Here is a 22,181-nt window from a genome sequence, read left to right on the forward strand (position 1 = left end):
CGGCGACTCACCTCTGTAACAGAACACACTCACTGAGCATCGACTTTTATGAAAAGTCAAACGTGTTCCTCGTGTTTTCTCTCCGTGTTCCAGATTTCTCAGTATCTACTGCAGACCCTGATGTTAGAATTTGAACCTTTTATGAGTTTTAAAAGAAAGATTCCTTCTATTTATTCACTGAAGATGACCATGAGATGTAGTTGGCCGCTGTCTAGATGGATTATTTCTTTACACATATCGTCAACCATAGAAAACAACTTCTGTGCTCAAATGATTTTATTTTATAAGAATAAAAAAACATTTCTGCAGAAAATATCCACCCAGGCTTTCCTCTATACTGTCATCTTCCCAAATTCTTCACCTCAGCAAGCACTGAAATTAAATTTGGTACATATACGCTTCAAATATGTGTGATCCTCAGGGGCTGAACTTTGTGAGTCCTATGAATTTTACATCTAGCGCCACCAGCAGGACAAAGTTTACATTTGTGCAACACTGGGCTGTAGCTCATGATGGGATTAATCTAAAACGAATGGTTCTGAGGCCGAGAACGTGCTGATGTGAGCGAGACATAAAACTAAGTTTGAAGCTGTTTTTTGTTGTCTGCGTTCCCTCCGCCAAAGCATTGACCAAGTGACATCACAAATGTTCGTTATAGCTAGAAACCAGTGTACGCACTGACTGTGTGTGTGTGTGTGTGTGTGTGTGTGTGTGATGTTTCTGCGACGGCTCAGACTGGTTTCTACGGTGGCCCTGAGAGCTCAATGCACTGCAATTTAAGAAAACACAAATAGTCAAAATAATACAACCATATACACAAACGCACTGCAAGTAGCACAGACGACAACAGAAGTGTTTCCAGCTGTTATCCAGTACTTTGTGGCTTTTGAAGTTAAAACCATTGAACAAGCCAAAGCTGTGTCCTAATTCAGGGGCCGTATACTTCGGGGGCCCGGGGGGGGGCTGCATGCAAGACCGACTGCGTCGTTTTGGAAGCTGCTTCAAATGCGGCCGGGAAATGCGTCCTTCTTTTCCTGGGCAACGAAGGATCCAACGAGTGGTGTTTTTGTGAAAAAAAAGCTACAGGGTTGTCAAGGTTACTAGGTGAAAGGAACCGGGGCTTTGCGATGAAACGGTAACGCCGGGCTACACCTGGTGACGCACGGCGTAAATCGTCCGCGGATCTGACCGTCTCGTTTCGGTTAGGCCTAAACTCAGATGGAAAGGTGTTGATCGCAAGGCAGGTGTTACTGTACACGGCTTAAGTGCAACCCAGCCAGGTTCATCAGCTTTTTGCGTCCCCTGGAAACACTTCCGTTGTCGTCTGTGCTACTTGCAGCGTGTTTCTGAAATTGTTCGTGTTGCAGGTATTTGAAGAACGTGTGTGGCTGCGCTCGAGTCGGTATATTCATGAAGTTGTAAATCTTCAAAACGACCACAGATTTTTTTTAAAACTGATTCATGTTCGAAAACCAACATAAATAACGGTTTTACAGTCTTGCTGCTGTAACAGAAATAAAGAAAACAGCTCTAAGGCGAAGGGCGACACATCTAAATTTTTTTTGGTTAATGAGCAGGATGTTGTGAAAGAAAAGTCCTGTTGCGACTTCATCTTGTCGACTTGATCTTCACTCTTCAGGATCTGGTTTCCTCGGTCAGATTCCTCTTGTTTCAGTTGGCCTCTTTGATCTCTGATCTTCAGCAGACACTGTCCTGTTGGACTGTGGGAAACAGTGAGGGAAAGTTAACTTCTTCAGAAGAAATAATAGTCTGAAAAGTTCAGGTAAATGGTCAAAGATTGTTCAAAGTCCCTGCACTGTTTTATTTTTAATGGATTATAATGATCCAGGGCTTCGTTCTTCTCCTCGGACATGCCTGGCGTGTCTCAGCTCCTCCTGTCTCCTGATAGATGAATGTTAATGAGCGCTGGGCCGATAACAAAGATGGCCGCTTCAGAGCTTCTCACATTACAGCAAACACCAGGAGACCAGAGAGCGGCTCCACTCCACAAAACTTTAAGAACTCAGTTCAAGTGTTTGACCCTCTGTGATTACCCCTCTTCATCGTCTTCCTCTCTCACTAGCAGTGTTAACAAGCCTCCTGTGTGTGTGTGTGTGTGTGTGGTGTGTGTGTGTGTGTGTGTGTGTGTGTGTGTGTGTGTGTGTGGTCGCAGTGACCTAGAGAACCAGATATTGTGTAAACAGAGATAGTGTCTGAACACTTATGGGGCTGCTGAAGAAGACTCTTTATCTCTGCTCTCATCTTCATCCTCCCCCTCCTCTCCTCCATCCCTCTGAGTGCAGGGCATTCTGGGAGAGTACTGAGCTGCATGTTGGCAACAAAAAACATCATCTGGAGTTTTCCAAATAAAGAGGGAACATTGTGAAGAACAGTTCAGAGCGGTTGTCTTTTTTTTTTTTTCTTTGACCGACTTTAGGTCTTAGTGACAAAATGCAGCCTCTCATTCCTTGGAATGGAGTTGGTCCATCAAAGCAGCAGGGACACCAAAGCAGGGGCTCCGAGCAAACCACTGCAGACTCGTCCAGCAAAACCTGCCTCAACTCAGCTGCGGCGATTTCATCCACCAAAGCCAATCAAACACATGCCCGCAAACATTCCTGGTCGACGACTTGAAACATTGGCACTGTATTTCTGCTGTTTACCTGATAAACTTTCAGACTCACGGCTCAACCTGGACTTGAGCACTAATGACTCGCACCCGGACTCGTACTCGAGCAAAAAAATGATGTCACATTGAAATTAAGACAGCTGAGTCTTTTGTGTTAAATCTCACCTTTTTGATTTGTATGTCCGCTCTTTGACTGGAGCCCATTTTGAAATTCGACTCAGACTCAACTTTGATGGCTCAAGTAATGGGAACTTCATTTTGGACTCAACTCAGACTCTTTTGGGGACTCGGACTCGACACTTGACTCGACTGACTCTTCTTTAGTGGCTTAGACTTGACTCACACTCGAGTGTGACTCTTCTCTGGTGACTCGGACATGGACTTGGACTCATACACTGAGGACTCAAGACTCGACTCAGACTCAAAATTTAGTGACTCGACTACAACACCGCTTAGAAAACACACCGACACCAACGCAGACACTTGTGTTGTTTTAATGCAGGACTAATAGCTGCTGTTGCATCAGTAAAATGAGGATTTAAGACCTTAACGGAAGAGAAAAATATTTAGTCAACCTGCATGAGAGCCCTTTCGTTCTCTCTTTCTTTACAACTTTGTTTTCTTCTTTTCTTTTTTCCTATACTTTCCTTTCCCTTTTCAAATTTGAATCTATGAACTGAAAAGTTGAGTGTTTTCATACTTCATTGCTGTGAGTAAAAATCTTAATCACAGTCTGTTAATTGGGTATTTTTTATTGCACTGGGGTCATGGTACTTTTACATAAGGGTTTAAATGCATATACTGGACTACCACTGATGAAAGCCACCAGTTAACAAAAAGAATTATAAATGCCTTGAAAGACTCAGATCTTGTGTCAGTTCCTGACCGTGATTCTTCGTGTTTTTATCCTTCTCGGAGTCGTTTTCCTGAGGAACTCAACGTCGTTTTCCTGAGGAACTCGACACACCACAGTGATCCAGAGAGCATCAAATATCTCAGCACAACCCATCTGGTTCTCTTTTAGTTTTTCTAAACTGCAAAAACCCACAACAGTCTTTTTTTAGGAAGGACACGATAAATCGCCTCCTCGTTCGCCCCGAGAAGCGTTAATTATTTAAGAAACACAAATCAAATCCAGAACAAACCCCGGCAGCAGCAGCAGCCGACTTTCTGCTTGTTATTGAGTCTCGGCAGCACATTCACTTTGATTTCTAGTCTTGTTGTGCGGTGTCTTTGCTCTGCGGCTTTACAGCTCGGTGTCCACTGAAACGGGGGAAATAAGGAAGGATGAATTACACTGCAAAAAAAAAAAATCAATTTTAAGGCTCATAATCAAGTCCTGAGCCTGAAATCCTTTCTTTTTACTCCTCTTCTGTCTTTAAATAAGAAAAGAAAGTATTGTTCTCATCTGGTATTCAGTTCAAGTCACAGCAGCACGACATTATTTACCTCCTGGTATTAAAGTGTGATCTGGCTCTGGATACACTCTCCATATAATAAACTACCTGATCACACTCCATCTGTTATCCGCGAGCGCTCTCACCGTTTGCATTCTGCCGGCTCTGCAATCGTGGCATTTTTTTTTTTTGAGCGTGCTCGATATGCAAAGGAGGCAAGTCAGCAGGGAGGGGGGGGCAACCAAAATAAACATGGCAGGTGTTACTGTACACAGCCACTGGGTACTATTTCCTCAACATCTCTAGTACATGGGAATAGAAACGATGACGACTCGTTTCCATTCGCCGCAGCTGCTTTGAAAACTCGGCTCTGCCTCCTGTTGAAATCCGAGGAGTAAAGAATCTATTTTGGGGTACTGGTGATGTTTCCTCTTCTCATTATGTACAGGTTGTGTTTCACCTGACTGAGATCCAATCATCATTGCTTCATTTACACCTTATAGGTGTTGTATCTGCATGCACACGCCATTTCTTACACATAAACTGGTATTTATATGGGGATGAATGTGTCAGTGGAAACACGTTCACACTGTTATTTCTGCAGATGAAATAAGAATTATATCTTTATTTTTTATGTACATTTACATTTATTAATCCCCACAATGATCTTTTCATTTCATCCCGACTTGTCTGTTACAATATGAGTGTAGCAAATGAATCACTGATCATCCTTCCGACATGTAATTATCATGATTGAGATATCACCAACATTAATGGTTTATAGGTACGTGTGATGAATTTGAGGTACAGGCACTTTAAATAGCCACAGCCATGTGTGTGATGATCATACGTAATGATGGCTGCTCTGATGGAGAACCTCCTTCTTCTTCCTTGCTCTTCCTCTCAGTGACAGGTCTAACGAGTGGTGGGTCGATATTCAAACAAGTGATTCAGGGCGTATCTACGTCCATTTCTGTCTAATTGCGGGAGTGAAAATGAGGCGATGAATTGTGTGTGTGTGTGTGTGTGCGTTTGCACCCAGTTCTGCAGTGACTTGTGATTTATGACAGAGAACCAGGAGAATATGTCTGAATATTTTTTGTCTTTGTCCATGGACAGAGATTAAGAATTTTATACTTCTGGCCCCTGCAGGTGTTTACATGTTTACACTCTTCTAAACAAATCAATTATGTTAAACAGAACAAACTACCTGCAGCAATAATTTAATGATCATTGATTTTTAGATATTATGAAGGTCATGTGATAACCTCTTATCTTCTATTGTATATTTGTGGCCATGACCTAAAGGAGCTATTTGTAAATTTTGCTATTGCTACATAGCCGACGTTAGCATTAGCAGCTGTTTAGCCATCGTTGTGTTTACAAAACAAGAGCTACTTCTTCAGGGCAGACTGGAAGCTACAGTAACTCAGTATCAGAATGTGTCAAGATGGGCCGACTGGGCCGGAGCTAGCCGGTTAGCACGCTAACTTCATCAGAAGAAAAAGGGTGATATAAATAGAATCTAAACAAGGTGGTTTCTTTTCCACCACTGGAGACAGCTCTTTGTGAACACAGGAAAGAAGTTTGATGAAATGGCATCTGAAAAGCCTGTGTTCGGGATGAGGGGGTGCATATAAACATCCCATTGACTGTCAAGGTCTCATATACTGTAGCTGTAGGGTGATATCCCTCAGACAAACAGAACATGTAGATGGAAAGGTGGGTGCAGAGAGGTAGAATGAAAAGTTTCTCCGCCCAACTACAACTATAAAAATGATTATCTGCCCTGAAATAACCATGGAAAACATAATATTGAGATAATGACTGTGGTATTTATACTGTTAAGGGGGTTAAAACCAAGTGTGTATACATGTAGAGGGAAAAACTATACACGCACTACAGACTATATATTAACAAAAATGCCAGTTTCGTTTTTTAACGGCTGGACACCAAGCAGCTGCATTACAGCAGCTGGGGGTTTGGGGTGTTGCTCAAGGGCACCCCAGTGGTGGTACTGCTGCTATTTCACATTTATCCTGCTTGCCCTGGGACTGAACCCACAACTCTCCTCCGTAACACTTGATGTTACTTTATTGTTCTCTTGCATTTTTATATTTTGTTCTTTCCTCAGGATGCCTCGTTCCTTCAAGGCCAAAAACAAACAACCAAAAAAAAAAAGACTTAATTTTCTCTCTCTCTTCCTGCAGCGGCCATTTTGGATGACCAGTCAGTGTGTGGTCGTGGTGAGCGTCTGGCGCTGGCTCTGGCGAGGGAGAACATCAACAGTCTGATGCAGGGCTCCTCCCAGGCGAAGGTGGAGGTGGACGTCTACGAGCTGCAGAAGGACTCCCAGTACGACACCACTGACACCAGTAAGCCTCGGCCCTCTCTCCTCTGTCTCTCTCCAGCTGACAGCGTGGCGGTGAGCTCTATCCCTCCCTTGACATTTCCAGCGAGGCTAAACTTCAGTAAGCGTCCGTGTGAGGAAGCAGAGCACAGCAATAAAGCGGCAACCTTTATTTAACAAGCCGGGTCAATAGTGCAGCAGGTGCAAATGGCTGTTCTACACTCTGTGAACCTGCACTTTAAATACCACACGTGTTCAGCAGAGCTACACAGTAAACACGCCTTAAAATGAACCAAGTAGTTCAATCTGCTGATGATTGAATCCGTAGCAACACCTCATGATTGATTTATCATAACAGAAAACTAAAGGTACAACAACGGAAGTTGTAAAAACAAGAAGTCTCATTGCACTGGTGACAGATTTCAAAACACCTGGATACGTCTATCTATCTAATTTTCCAGCCCAGATTAGATAAAGCCACGCCCACTTCTGTATGAGGAAAGCCTAAACATAACGACCAAAGCTGCAACCCTAACACCATATGGAAGTGGGTGTGGTTTCAACAAAAATGTCTGGACAAATAGAACTTAAATTATCGGAAATGCTAGAAACCACAGAGGGCAAGAAAATATATTAGAGACTCGAACTTACTGATTGATATCTGCTCAGACATGATGGCAGCAGACAGACAGACAGAAAGATGGATGGGTGGTGGTGGTGTTTTACAGATTACAGATTTACAAAGAGGGGCCTGTGTGTGTGTGTGTGCGTGTGTGTGTGTGTGTGTGTGTGTGTGTGTGTGTGTGGAGCAGGGTCACGGTGACCGGAGAGCTTGCAGCAGCGTTCTGCAAGAGCAGCTGCTGAGGACGTTTATTGATTATGAACTGCCAGCAGCGCAGAAAGAGACTTCCCGATGGAGAGGCAGCTAATGTTTTCTGTCAGAACAACATGCGCGCACACACACACACACACACACACACACACACGCACACGCAGACACACAGACAGACATATACTCAGATGATCTGGGCACAAATTGTACAGTACAAACGTTGCATTATGTGCATAGACAAAAAGTAAGTAACAAAACCACCGTACAATAATAAAAACATCCACACTGAGGATGCACCGTCAGGAGAGGGAGACCAGGCTAATGTTCGGAGCCCCCAAAATACATTTGGGGAAAAGGGGCCCCCGATGGCCCCTCATATTGGCACATTTTACAATGACAACCATAAACCCTCTTAAACCTCCCATAAAGACATGCTGATGCCACAAAACCTCCGTAAGTGGGGCCCCTAATGATGTGTGTATCCCCAAGAGAGATGTTGCGAACACAGCATTTCCCATACATAGGCTCTGAGTGTGGGGCCTACCCAGGTAGATAAAATCACTTGACTTCAGCTCAGGTATAACTCACATTAGATAGATTTTAACTGAGTTGTGTGTGCGGCAGCAACTGAGTGAGGACTGGAGGCTTCTCTGTGCACAGCCGCCTAGCTGGTGTCCACTGATAGCCTGCAAGTGAGGCGTTTAGGAAATATCTGTAAATTGCAGCTACAGAAAATAACCTGGGTTACGCTCTCCCCCTCTAAACTTGATGAGTCTCTGCATGCACATCAGTCACACGGTTCACCACCCACCACCACACGGCAATTCTCAACCTGCGGGAAACCAAGGGGGGGTGGGGGGTGGGGTGTGGGGGGTGGAGTCACCACTGAGAAACAGTCAGGTCCAGGTGTGTTCTGTTCTCTGTGTCTGTTTTAAAGTTCAAAAACCTGATCACAAAAAAAGGTTGTTTTTTCATGTTTGTTTCAAAGTAAAGCTCATGTTCTATTCTGAATGTAACTGAAGCTCAGTTCTGTTTCCTAAAAGCTTTTTTTTTTTTTTTTTTTTTTTTTTTTTTGTACCTGCTGCGTGAGTTGATCTGTTGGTTTGTGGATTTTTCTTTTCGAGTCCTCTTATCTCTGAGAAGCAGAAAAAAGGAAAGTAGAACTTTAGTTCAAAAGAAATATCTAGTCCCTGAATTAATGACTACAGGAACATTCATTGTGTGTGTTAGTCTTCAGAAGTTTGTGCCTCTACTTTATGGTTTGATTTTCTCCCTATTTCTTAGATTTTGGTGAAAACAAATCACTAAATGACACAGTACGCATCCACCAATATATAATACACCCAGTATAACACAGGGTAGATATCTACAATCCATATTGATTAAATAAAGTTTTACCATACACTCACAGGGGGGAAGCTTTACATGTTCTCTGGCTCACCCCCCAAACACAAAACCGTCAAATTCCATATCTAATACAGACCTTTGTGTTTTTGTGTTTTTTCTCTCAGTGTGTCAGATTCTTCCAAAGGGCGTGGTCTCAGTGATTGGACCCGCCTCCAGCCCGGCCTCCGGGTCCACCATCAGTCACATCTGTGGGGAAAAAGAGGTGAGTCACATCTGGCCTCGGCGCTCCTGCTAACATGAGGTTGGTTTTTGTTGGTCTGCTCTTTCTTTCTTTTGGACGTTTTATGGACTTTATGTTTGGGCTTTTGTGTATTTCCTGTTTTACTTTGATATTATTTCCCTTCTGTATCGCATGGGTGGTTTACTTCCTGTCTTTGTCCAGTTTCCCTCCATTGTAATTGTCTGCCCCGCCCTAATGTGTTACACCTGTGTACTTAGTCTCAGTGCACCCAGTTCGCCTGTATTTGTCCCTGCTGTGTTCCCTAGTGTCTGATCAAGCTCCTGTGTTTGCTCCTTTGTTTTTGGACTTTGGATTCTGTTTCACCTCCCACTAAGACTTTTGTGCTTTTGTTTTAATAAATCTGTGAACTGCGCCAGCTCTGCTTTGGGCTCGTTTCTGCGTTTGGCTCTAGAAATCCTAAATCCTTGACAGTACATGTATTTAAATTTTTCGCACAGCTCTGGTGGGTTTTTGCACTTCTAAGAAAATGTGACTTTGACAAACAGCCAAAGACTCGATGGGGAGTTTCACCAAACTCTAGTAAAAGTGCAATACTTGAGTCACTGTTCTGAACTTTACACTTCAGACGTATTTCTCTTCCAAAGTCAAACATGATGAATCAAATTACAAATCATATTCTGATGAAACGGCTAAAGTGGGACAGTTGTTGACAAAAAAAAAAAAGATGATTGATTTCATAAAAGTATGATGTCACTCAAATGAAATTTTTAGGAGAGGAGATGTTCACATTTGCACCTGTGGATTTTTCTACAGTGAAACATTGAAACCCTTCACCTGCCAGGCAGCTGGTGTCAAACTGCCTGTATGAATTTTCTAGAGGCTTTAACTTCTGTTTTCCTGCCTCGGTGAATCTACACTAGTCCATCTCCGTCTGCCTTTAAGCCTTTAACCGTCCTCATATCCTTTTTCCTTTTGCCTGACAGGTCTCATATTATCGAATTCTCAGCTTGGATTTAAAATAAGCTGTGCAGATCAGAGCGAAGCCCCGTTGAGCTAATTACAGTTTAACATTTAAACCTCTGCAGGTGTGAACCGAGTTTAAATCACTGAGCGCCGGATCACACAGGACACTTGGCCTCTGACCCGATTCTTCATTCATTCACTGATGTGATTAATTTTTCAATTTGTCATTAAATTTTCAGCTTAAATAGAGACAGTGTCAGTCACAGGACCTCTGCTCTGTGGACTGAAACAGTCTCAGTATTTCTGAAATCAACAGAAGCTCTCAGATTGTTTAATTGGGCCATTATTATACTTACTGTACTAAGGAGCCACGGAAACATTGGGTGCCAGAAACTATGGTTGAGCAATTACATTTAGAACCAGGTTTAGAGATCCGCCTGCCTTGTGTTTGGTGTCTCACAGACCTCACTGTTGTATGAAATAGAATCCATCCATCCATTTTCTTCCATTTACCCAGGGTCAGGTTGTGTTGGTAGCAGACTTAGCAGGGTAGTTCAGTGGATCCCACTCCCGAGCAAAGCTTTCCAGCTCCTCCTGAGGGATCCCAAGACCCGAGGGTGTTGGGTCTACCCCAGGGTTTCTTCCCAGTTAGACGTGCCTAGAAAACCTCCCAAGGAAGGCGGCCAGGAGGCATCTTAATCAGATGTCTGAACCACTTCGACTGGCTCCTTCTGACACAGAGGAGCAGCGCCTCTACTCTGAGCTCCTCGCCATATCTCTATTGCTGAGCCCAGACACCCTACAGAGGGAACCCATTTTGGTTGCTTGTATCCGCAGTCTCATTCTTTTGGTCACTACCTAGTGCTCACGACCATAAAGGTGAGGGCTGGAATGTAGATTTACTGATAAATCGAAAGCTTTGCCTCGGGGTCTTGTCTTAAGACAGATGTGTTTACAGTTGTGCTGGAAGCAGGGTGAAAAGCCAGTCGGCATAGCGAAGGGTAAGAAGCGGTAATCGTTAAAATACGGGGATAAAGGCACACATTTGCTGACAGTCTCTCTCTTGGAAGACATTCGTAGTGTTGCATTCTTTTTGTGCATTGAAAGTGGCAGGAGTAGGGGTGAAGTCAGAGAGACAATTGGATTTTCAGTTTCAGAAAGTTGCGGCATACGGGTGGCGCAATACCAACATGGGAAATGTGTTTCTGAAGGGGTTCTCAGATGCAGTTAGAGGGAGAAACAGAAACATTTCATAATCAGATACGCTTGGAAACGTCCAAACACAACCAAAGTTTAACGCTTTACACAACAAAATTGCCTGATCCTGACCTGATACAGGATACTTAATTAGAACTCGTGCAGTTCTGATCAGGTACCAGATCATTCCAGTCCAAAAGCAGGTTCATGTTTCTCAGACTCTATGAAATAGTTCCTAGGCCCCTGGGAAAGTTGCTGTGACGAAAAAGGGTTGTGAGAGTTCAAATACGTGCCCTGAACTAAACAAAAAAGTTTTCTAAACGAAAAAGAAAAGAAAAGATCACGGTTGTGGTCATGGTCATGCCCCTCACAGGATGAACCCTCTCCATTTGGACACTTTTTTTTTTTCTTTCCTAGTTTTCTTCTTTCTCTCCAGAATAATCCTCCCCATCGATCCTGATATGAATATTTCCTCTGTGTGGAGGTGAACTTCAAAGTCTCTGTGATTTCTGCATGAAACACTTTTCTAACATCGCTGATGATCGGGGCTTTACTCTATTTTCAGATTTTCCTTTTGAGACGGAACAAAGACTCGATTATGAGCGATTGTTAGACTGATTAAAGCTTTCACGTCTGTTATCTCAACTCCCTCTAAAGCCTGTATGGTTTGATGGTTTTTGAAATATTTGTTCCCTTGATGTCATCACCTCCCGTTCTCTCCCCTTCCTGCTTTTTAGTCCTTTTTATTCTTTTCTTTCATTTTCCTTTTGTGTTATGTTCCTTTTTCTTTCCCTTTTTAAATCGCCTTTCCTTTCCTTCAATGGTCAATCATTTTTCTTACTTCTCTCTACTTTCCCTTTGGTCGCTCACATGAAGAGCGGCCTTAAGGAAACCCCCTAAGCTGCCATCATTTCCTTTCTTCTGTCATATTTCTTTCCCTAATAATTCTTCCTCCTCCTCCCTCATTCCCTCAGATCCCTCATGTGAAGATCGGTCCGGAAGAAACCCCAAAGTTGCCGTACCTTCGCTTCGCCTCAGTGACGCTCTACCCGAGCAACGAGGACCTGAGTCTGGCCATCGGATCCATCCTGCGCTCTTTTGGCTACCCAACGGCCAGCCTCATCTGCGCCAAAGCAGAGTGTGAGTCTTTCCACTTTGTCCTTGATATCTCTTCATTTCCCCTGTTTGATGGTTACAGTGCCGCCTCATCTGTTCCAAGGTTGAAAACGTTTGATTTTTAGAGCCGCTGTAGCTGCTCTGCCGCTCAGCTCTCTGGAACCTTTATGAGCTCCTGTCCTGATTATTCATGTTTATCAGCTCGACTTGAGTCAGTACAGTATTTTCTGCTGGAATTAGATACTCGTGGAAGTGCTGAGTGGCTGAATGTGCTGTAGCAGGGACAGTCAGGGTTCATTAAGAAGCAAGACGTTTCTGCGAACTTGGAGGTGTTGACTAAAGTTTGGTTCCTGTGGCCGGGGGATGGAGTTCATTTGCACTCAAGGCAGCAAATTAACAGCTCTGAGGCGGTTGAAGATGAAATATGATAATTAGATTCTTTCAATAGAACTACAGTTTGATTTGTAAGGTGTGTTCGATGAAGTGCACTGGATAGGCTGAAGAAAATAATGTAAAGACTTTACTGTAAATATAAAGTAAGGATTAAAGTGTGAAGAGTCATGAGACTGAACTGCTGCCACGTTAAACTGATTGTGGGAATGCACTGTGTTAATAAAGCCAGATCTGATTGATAACACAATGGAATTTATTGGTGAAGTGATAAATAATGATATAATCAATGACTAAAAGGAGGGGCAGGGCAAGTGGGTGCTGCTAAATCAAAGAACCAAATATAACAAAAACAGGACTCTAGCTAAACAAGTTTATTTTTAAACAGACTTTTTGAAACTGAATTTTGAGTTTTATCTAAACCTGGCCCGTAAAGACACAGCTAGTACCTCACTAGTGACTCCCAACAGCGTTTATCACAATTCTAACAAAGTTCGATGACGAGAGGTACAATGGCGTCCGTAATAACTGATTTGTACTGAGGTTATCAGTGCAGGTACTGACATTATTAAGTAGATTGTATATCAGTCGAACATGGATCGATCCACATTAATTGTAAAATGATCCCAATGAGGTTCATGCAGTGAGATGTACTGATTTACAATGGGGAGGGGGGCTTGGTACTGGGTATCCACAGATACTAGTATCAGGAGAGGAAAAAGTCGGATTGGTGTATCCCTAATTTATCAATACTGATGCTGATCTTGTGTGTGATTTTGGCCTGCAGTCTGGGGTTTTGGATCTCGAACCCAAATTGCATGTGCAGTTTTTATTGCAGCCAGATGCATCAGCTAACAAAATGACACTGCAAAGCAACATCGAATTATCTTCTGTATTAAAACTAGAGTCCAGTTACATCGTCTGAGATGGAGCAAGACCATGCAAACAGCACTTTAAATGACTGCTTTATAAATCAGCTAGTGACCTCCCCACCCCCACCATCATGCAGTCAGCCGGTCAGCAGAGTCAAACATTCATTCAGTCATAATGTGTGTCATTGAGTCAGTTTGCGGATTAGCAGAGTCCTCAGACTGGATTAGAGTCTCTCTGATGAGCTGGATCGCTGTCGGTCGATAGTGTAAAGATGCTCTGATTTATTTATTTATTTCCTCACACTCTTGTCTCCTCTCCTCATGTCTACTTTCCTCAGCTCTGGCCCTCGCTCCCTTCCTCCTCACCCTCCCTCTCTTCTTTTATTGATCTCTCTCCTGTGTCTCCAGCTGACTGGGTTGCCCCTGCTGACTGTTTAAATGCCCCACTGACTTTCTCTCAGTCTTTAGCCTCATCCTCGGCCCGTTAACGGCGGCACTTAACGGGCCTGTATTGTTGCGGTGAACGGTGCTGTCAGCCGGTTAAACGCAGCAGGGTCGTGATGAACGCTTTATGGCGTCGATTAGCCAAGACATGCCGGCTGCTTCTGTCAGGGACGGAAGGGGGGAAACGTGGGCCGGGAACAGCTCTGAATTTTAACGCTGAGCTAATTCAAGTGCAGCAGCCATTTTTCTAAAAGTTACTCAGTAAATATTTCAAAACGAAACTTTTCACATCGGTTCTCCTCCTTTTTAAATGTATTGTTATTTCAATATTTGTTCCGTCAACTAAATAAAACACAGTCATTACATTCACATGGCTCAGACATCAGCTGTAGTGACAAAAATAGACAATTAAAGCAGAATTTGATTTAACTGTGAACTGGCATGGCTTCACAGCTGGATGATGTTTGTTTTCCTTCTGAAGATCAGATTGCTGTGGCTACGAATTCATTACTGTTTTACTTTTTAAATAAATGAGAAATGACCATCCTCAGCTCCTAGAGCCCAGTGTCCTGATGTGAAGCAGATATAAACAGCAAACCCTCACATCTGAGAAACTGAAACCTGTGAATGTTTTCCCTTTTGTAAAAATGCATTAAACCAATAATCAATCACTTTAACTGTTACTGTTGATCAACCAATCAATAGTTTCAGCACTAGATTCAATACTTGAAAAATCTTGGCCCTGATCTTACTTGAGGGGATGTAATTACCCACAGGCTGTTATTGTTCAATAGAAAGTGATGGATGTAGTTGTGTGAAGAAGGAAAAAAAAAAAAGAGAGCGACTGCTACTGTTACACCTCCACACACCTGACTGTCCACTCTGTAAAGTGTGTGTGATGAAGGTGTGAGGTGAGGGGGCTAATCTGGCTGAAGCGCTGTGACTGGGTCGTACCGACTCTGTGAAGGCTCGGTCTTCATTGATTCGACAACACCCGTGGTTACTGTTGTTTCCTGAGGATAGATTTTAATAACGACCCATGCGCAAATGTAATATATGTACATATATTGAATTTCCATGTATGACATACACATACACATATGTACATATAATATTAAAGCAAAAAAAAAACAAAAAATGGAAGATATTTGAAATTGGAATAATTTCATAAATTGATATACATATTTGTATGGGCTAGACATATATATGTTTATGTATGTATGCTAATATTATAGAAATGTTACATGAATATATGTCCATCCCAAACTTGTCGATATATATTGATACAGCGGGTCCAGAGGTCTGAGACCACTTTCCCAGAATGAGAAGATCGACATGATATATAGATGATAGATAGATAGATAGATAGATAGATAGATAGACATATAGATGTTTTTATATGTATATTGTTTTTAATAAACTTGCATGTATAAAAGTATCAGTTTGTAATCATCAGTTTAAGTGAATCCAGTCTCGCCTGTGTGGACTCACGGGCCCCATGTAGATTCTCTGAGGGGAAAATTAATGGACTCAACAGTCACCATTATCCCTGTCTGTGTTTATTGCCTCTTTTCAGGCCTGGATGTTTTTAGAGCAGCATCAGTCACTTGTCTCCCTAACCTGTGTCTTTCTCAGCTCCACAGACGTCCTGAGAGTTTTAACCCAGCTTTAATTCCATGTTAAGGGAAACACTCGCATGTTTACTGACGTTTTTTAATGAGGTTACACGCTTCTTTCCCGCCCTTTAGGCCTGCTGCGTTTGGAGGAGCTGGTCCGCCGCTTCCTCATCTCCAGGGAGACGCTGTCGGTGCGGATGCTGGACGAGAGTCTGGACCCCACCCCGCTGCTGAAGGAGATCCGTGACGACAAAGTGGCCACCATCATCATCGACGCCAACGCCTCCATCTCCTACCACATCCTCAGGAAGGTCAGAGATTCAGCTCTTCTCACTGACTGACTTCATGTGAACACTATGCTTCGTATCAACAAAGCATGACGCCCAAAACTTATACATCACAAGAAAACATAATAGAAATAAAGAGTTAGAGTGATGATATTTACTGCGACTCAGATGTCCCATTAACATGGTTCTTACATACAGTATCTGAAACACTGCTTTATCCACTCAAACATGGATACAAGGTTTCCTGCAGCTCCACTAATGTCAGAAGAAATGAATTCCCCTCTATGAAATATAACATTTGGCTTAAGGCGACATGAGCTAATGCTAATTCACACAGAGAAGCCAGAGTAATTAATGACTGAGGTGTTTAAACTGCTAGTGACTACATGATAGTTTAAGAGCTGTCTGACTCAGTTATAAACAGGTGGCAATGATTGATAGATCAATCATGTTTTATCATCATCATTATGGTAATTGATCAGAGCAGAACCATAGACTGTAAATAAAGATGGACGTAGCCTCTTTGACGGCGCCCACAGGTTTCTGAATAGCAGTTATGAAGCTCAGAGTGAGCTGCTTCGCTGTTGTCATCTTGGCAGTGCCTGACTCCGCCCCTAACTCACAGGTAATCCAAAAATGGGCAAAGAGGTGGGGTGTGTGTAGAGCAGAGACTTTGGTGCATGCTGGTTTGTTGCGAACATACGCTCACCTACCTGTCACTCAAAGTGGCCACGCCCTCAATTCTGCATAACTTTAAACCTTAATAAACAACCCGTACAGTTGTCAAGAAGGCGGAAATTAGCTGAAGAGTCCAAAACTGTTTTTTTGTACCAGGCTGTAAAGTCGGACATTTTAACATGGGAGTCAGTGGGGATTGAGTCACTTTTAGAGCCAGACTCTGGTGGTCTTTACAGCAACTGCAGTTTTTGGCACTTCAGTGTTGGCCTCATTTATCAGCCCTGTACGTTACTGTTTGAGCGGAACATCACAACATCAAAACAACCCCCCCCCCAAAAAAAAAAAACCTTTCGAGTTTTTAAAGGTTGCAGTCAAACAGTCAAACCAGTGACAGTCAGGTGGAGATGTGCGAGGAAAACAGTCACCACTCCACTGGAGGACAGACAGCAGGCTAAGGTTAGTCTGATAATCACACGTTTTACCACCAGAGTATCGGTACAGGAAAATATAAGCTCTCACTTCCTGCATCAAACCTAAGATAGTGACTGTGCCAAAGGGTTACGAACTGCAGAATGACATCTGGATATAATGTTATGAGTTTCAGTCCCACCAGGATCCCCACCAGAGTTTCCACCTGGTTATCGAGCTGCAGAGTTCGCAGGCATTGTGTTGTTAACTCCTGTGGGGACTGATAAACGTCCCAGTGCAAACATGAACTTGTTTTACTCGGCAGACGCAGCTGTTTAATGCACTTAACGGCAGACCTGGAATATCCCGAGGCTTTTAAAGAATCTCAGCTGGGACACTGAACAGTCCTGCTCCTCTTGTCTTGTTTGTTGCCTCTTTATTTCCTGCTTTGTTTGTGTGTTTTCTTCCTCTGTGGTGTTTACCGTGTAGAACGGGACCTTCACGCGCAGATTGGTTACGTGCCAAAACCTGGCCAGTGGAGTCGACAGACTTTACAGCCCCAAACTAAATCTAGCAGCTTTTGGCAGGTTGTAATTTCACTCTCTGCTCGGTAACCTTGGAGGTCTGAGAAGTTCAGAATACAAAATAACAGCGCTCAGTAACCTGCGGGCTTAAGCGGCGGGAAGCTCGCTGTGTGTGGAAGGTTAATGGTTTAATATCACAGGCGGTCTGCGGGGCGCTACGCTGTGAGGTTGCCGGTTGAAATCCCATCGGTGGTGGGAGAGTTGCTCTGTTGTTCAACAGGCTAAAGCCGAAAAAGCAGCAGGTTAGTTGTAGAGTTTAAGTTTGAGTTTAAGCTGCAGAAAACACAGATCTGCACCCACATCACATCCAAACCTGAATCCTACTTTGCCTGCATGTGAGGCATTCAAGGAACATCTGTAAATTGACGTGTCCACCGACAAGTATGCATGTGAGGTGTTTTTGGGACATCTCTAAATTGTAGTCTCTGCTGATAGTCTGAATGTGAGGCATTTAGGGGACATCTGTAAATTGTAGAGTCTAACTATAGTCTGCATGCGGGGGCCTCTTCAATGGGCTTCTTTTCCTCGGGGCCCCCCATAGTCTAGCATCGATACTAGAAGCAAAAGTCTGGAGGAGGTCATGCGGAGGTCTGGTTGGAGCTCTGCTGAGCAGGGAGTAGAACTGAGGAGAACCTGCCCTCGGTCGGCTCTGAGTTTTGGATTTGCAGGTGAGAAGACGTGTCGATATCTAGGTTGAAACTCATCTGGGCGTCACTGAAAAGTTTTTCAATGCCCGGGTTACATATGAGCATATAACCCCCAGACATTTGAGTTTAGCCAAGATTAAAGCTGTAAATCAGCCAGTCAGAACCCACTGAGCTGCTTTCAGCTGCTGTTCCCCCCTCTCACTGTTTCCAACTTCATCACTGACGCATCCTGTGGCTGAATTCAGAGACAGAACCACTGTTTCAAGGTTGTTTCATGTTACTCAACACGCGGGAACGCTGACACACTCTGTCAGGGTGAAACATAATTGTCTCCAATTTAGGACAAACTGGAGTGTGCAGCGTGGAAAATATAGAGCAGATGGTTCAGAGAGAGTTTGAGGATGTTTATTTCTGCTCTCGCCGCGCTAACTGAGCTTTTTCTTCTTCTTCTTCTTCTTCTTCTTCTTCTTCTCCTCTGGTGACCTGCAGGCGAACGAGCTGGGGATGACGTCAGCCTTCTACAAGTATATCCTCACCACCATGGTAAGAGCTTGGAGCCTCGTCTGTACGTCCATCAGGAAGCGATCGGCCGGTTTCTCCTGCCCCTCCAGCCCCTCCCCCACTCGCTCACTCATCTTCCATTAAGATCCACTTCTTTTCTTCTCTTTCCATTCGTCCTCATAAAGACGATGATCCTCGCCTTTTTCGGTACAAGTGCTGGTTTCATCCTTTTTCCATTCCTCTCCTAAGCCCCCTCTAAACCTTCTCTTATAACCTTATTTCCTCTTTCAGTCTGTCTGATGTTTTCCTTCTCAAAACCCAATCCATTTCTCTTATCTCTTCCTTTCCTTTTTGGTCCGTTCTTTCCCCTCTTTGTTTCTTCTCCTTTCGCCTTTTCACATCCCTTCTTTTTATCCTCCTCTTCTACCATCCTTTCCTTTCCTTTCCTGCTCTTCTTTCCCAATCCTCTCTCCTCCTTTAACCTTTTTTTTCTATCCTCTATTTCTTTCCATTTTCCCTCTTTTCCTCTCCTAAATCCATACACTCCTCTCATCCATTCCTTTCACCTTTCTTTCCTTCTTCTGTTTTCCATTGCTGGTTTTTCTCTGTTTCCTTTACCTTCTCTTCTTTCTTCTTCTTTTTTCCCCCTAAACTCCACAACTTCTAATTCTGTCTAAATTTCTCTCCCTCTGTTCTTTTCCTCTTATTTTCTATCCTCTCCTAAACCCCTCCCTCTTCTCTTGTTTCCTTTCCTCACCCTCTTCATCCTTCTATCGTCCCCCTTGTTAGTTTGTTCCTCCTAACCGATCTTTAGAAATGTTTTTGGGTCACATCCTAAAACCAAACTCCCCAGGTATCTCTCTGTAACCCCCCCCCCCCTTTCATATATCTCCTCTTTACCCATAACTCCCCTCTCCTCCTCTCTCCTCTCATCAGAGATGCATGATGGTACCCGTCGCCGTTTGTCATCTTTATAATTTCCCTGTCCGGTATCGTGCCCTTGTGCAAAGAGACTTTGCGTGGATAATAACTCGTCTCGATCCCCGCCTCTCGTCGTGTCACAGACGTTAACGGAGCCGTTCACAAGGGCACTTCACGCAGTGGTCGCAGAACCAAGGGCGAAACCGCCGCCCCCCCCCCCCCTCTCCCTCCCCCTACGCTGGATAGGGACCAACCTGCAGCGTTGTGTTTGACCTACCAGTAACTTTGTTTTAAACACGCTCTGCTGACTGTGACAAGACGGACAGCTTTCAGGTGACAGACGTTACGTAGAGGTGGAGCCATGAGACGTCCAAGTGAGAATGGAAAAAGTAAAACAGGATAAACAGGAAAAAGGAAACTAATCTCAGCTCTTAAAGCTGCCTAATCACATTAAGAACAACAGCTGAAATCATGTATAATGTGAATGTGGGGCTTTACAGCCTCTTTTAGCTCCCTGTTTTGGTTTTACTGCTCGTTCTGTCTGTTTCAGACTCATCTACAGCTGCTGCTGGAAAACAGAGCTGATGACAGAGCTGAGACTGAGTCATAAACGCGCCAAAAATTCAGCCTTAAACTGTGTGTAACGAGGGTCAGACCAAACATTAGATAAAGTTCATTAAACTTCATCTAATCCACCGCAGGATCACACATCTCCTCCAGAGTGACGCCATCTGGACCTCCGCACTAACTCCTGTGTGTCGACAGCGTGGGTCAGCCGGTCCGCCGCTTTGGTCCAGAATGAAATGTCCTGACAAAAACTGGTCGGATTGACGTGAGAATAATTGATCACGTTCCCCTCAGGATGAATCTGAATGACTTTGGTGACGTCATCTAGCATCAACATCAGGTCTAAATGTTCACTGCACTAACCTCACCTTCAGATGGTTAAACCGCTTCAGAAACGGCGGCTGCTGTATGCTACCATTTCTGTATCTCTCTGAGACTGACACTTTCACAATCACACACACTGTATGCAGTCACCGGTCAGCTGTGTGGCTTCTCTATCAACCTCTTTTCTTTCATTCATTGCACAAAGTTCTCTGTGAATAATCTGAGGGTCGGTGGTTTTGATTCCCCGAACCCCAAATTTCCCCTGATGTATCATCGGATGTGTGTGAATATGCATGTGGTAGAGAACGTCTTCCCCCGTCGCTATGACGACCAGCTTTTCACACCGCCTTCGACGTCGTACGAACTGGTACTTTTACAGCGTGACCCTGCCCGGGCAGCACATACTGATGGCGTCGCATAGCGCAGCATCAGCTGACATGCCTGACAGACAGAAGATGGACATTGACCGTGACTCTGGGCTTACATAGAAAACAATGGGTACAGGTGATGTGTCGCCCTGTAGGCCACAGTGAGCAAAAGACAGCAGAGACATGAACTAAGTCTATTTTTTTAGAAACCAGAATTAAGAATCTAATAAATATTAAAGGTCCCATATTTTATAGATCTAGATGTCCATGTCTTCTTTGGTTATAAAGCAGGTCTTGGTTCTATATTAATACTGTGAAAGTATCAAAGCGTTCAGTCCACAGAGAAATGCACACAGCCTGTATTCAGGAACTGAGCATTAAAACCAGTCGTCACGAATTCTGTAAATTTGTGATGTCACAACAAAGCAGTAACCAGCCTCAGCTGTGCCCCAAGCCCCGCCCACCTGGACCCACCATCCAACCTCGCAGGATTTGGTTTCTCTGAGTGTTTAACTGAAATCTGTTATTCTTTTTATTCAATCACTCAGAAAACAGTCACAGACCTGTTGTTACTAGAGCTTTTGGATTTTTGTGCTTAAAACCATAAAGATGTCTTCTTATGGATCATCACTTCAAATAAGACACAGGAAAAGTGTAAAATATGGAACCTTTAACAGAGGGGGGGTCAGTGTCTCCCAGAATGACTTCAAGCCAAGAACTAAGTTTCAAAAGCCAGAACTCTCTAGAGTCTCGGTGAAGTAATCAGTCACAGGTATTGATCAATATCCTTATCTCAAACCCCTGCAGATATATGATGGTCCTGTTCTCCAGAATGGAGCAGGAAAGAATCTAAATCTCACTTATTGCTTACACCAGTCTCAGCCGTGTTGGATCTGACCTTGCATCGGCCTGAGAACCCGGTTGTGTCTAAATGAACGTCCTCCTGCTGCAGTCACAGCGTCGCCGGCGTCCTTCTGGGACGCTGCCGCAGCGTTTCCTCCCTCGGCAGAGCTGGCCCGGTCGCCGCCGCTTCCTCCAGCCAGCGGCTCTTTGTCAGGGCTGGCAGGGCCTACAGTCTGACAGCGGACTTGGCTGTAGCTGAAATTGATTTGGCAACTGGCAGCCACACCAGCAGCAACAACGACAACAGCAGCAGCAGCAGCAGCAGCAGCAGCAGCAGCAGCAGCAGCAGCAGCTTCCCGATTGGCCGGAACCTGGCTAAGTAAATAAGTGTTGGAGAGATTCAGGGTAGAGAGGAATTAACCTCACACACAGGTTAGCAGCTGGTTCCAAGGTCCAGAGTGTCCTCAGGGTGTCTGACTGAAGCTCTGTGGTTTGGACGTCTACAGGCCTCTTACCCTCTGCAGACACCGTTTCTGCAGACGGGATAGATTCTGGGCCAGAGGATTTTTACCCAACCGGAGACGCCGCCAAACAATGATGATGACGCTCTGTCTGCCCAACTTTGTGATGCCGACTGGATACATTTCTGTCGAAACTTC

At 44.0% G+C, this 22,181-nt stretch overlaps 1 protein-coding gene across 2 annotated transcripts in view; it reads left to right on the plus strand.

Moving 5' to 3' along the window:
• Positions 1 to 22,181, plus strand: part of LOC130183977 (glutamate receptor ionotropic, kainate 5-like) — a 218,708-nt gene that overhangs the window by 147,035 nt on the left and 49,492 nt on the right. For both annotated transcript variants that reach the window (XM_056399689.1, XM_056399690.1), the window contains exons 4-8: positions 6,237 to 6,401; positions 8,720 to 8,817; positions 11,931 to 12,096; positions 15,527 to 15,705; positions 18,488 to 18,541. In XM_056399689.1, the coding sequence (XP_056255664.1) occupies positions 6,237 to 6,401; positions 8,720 to 8,817; positions 11,931 to 12,096; positions 15,527 to 15,705; positions 18,488 to 18,541 (662 nt within the window). The remainder of the gene's footprint in view (positions 1 to 6,236; positions 6,402 to 8,719; positions 8,818 to 11,930; positions 12,097 to 15,526; positions 15,706 to 18,487; positions 18,542 to 22,181) is intronic.

Source organism: Seriola aureovittata, chromosome 16, assembly GCF_021018895.1.
Source record: "Seriola aureovittata isolate HTS-2021-v1 ecotype China chromosome 16, ASM2101889v1, whole genome shotgun sequence".
Classification (NCBI taxonomy): Eukaryota; Metazoa; Chordata; class Actinopteri; order Carangiformes; family Carangidae; genus Seriola; species Seriola aureovittata.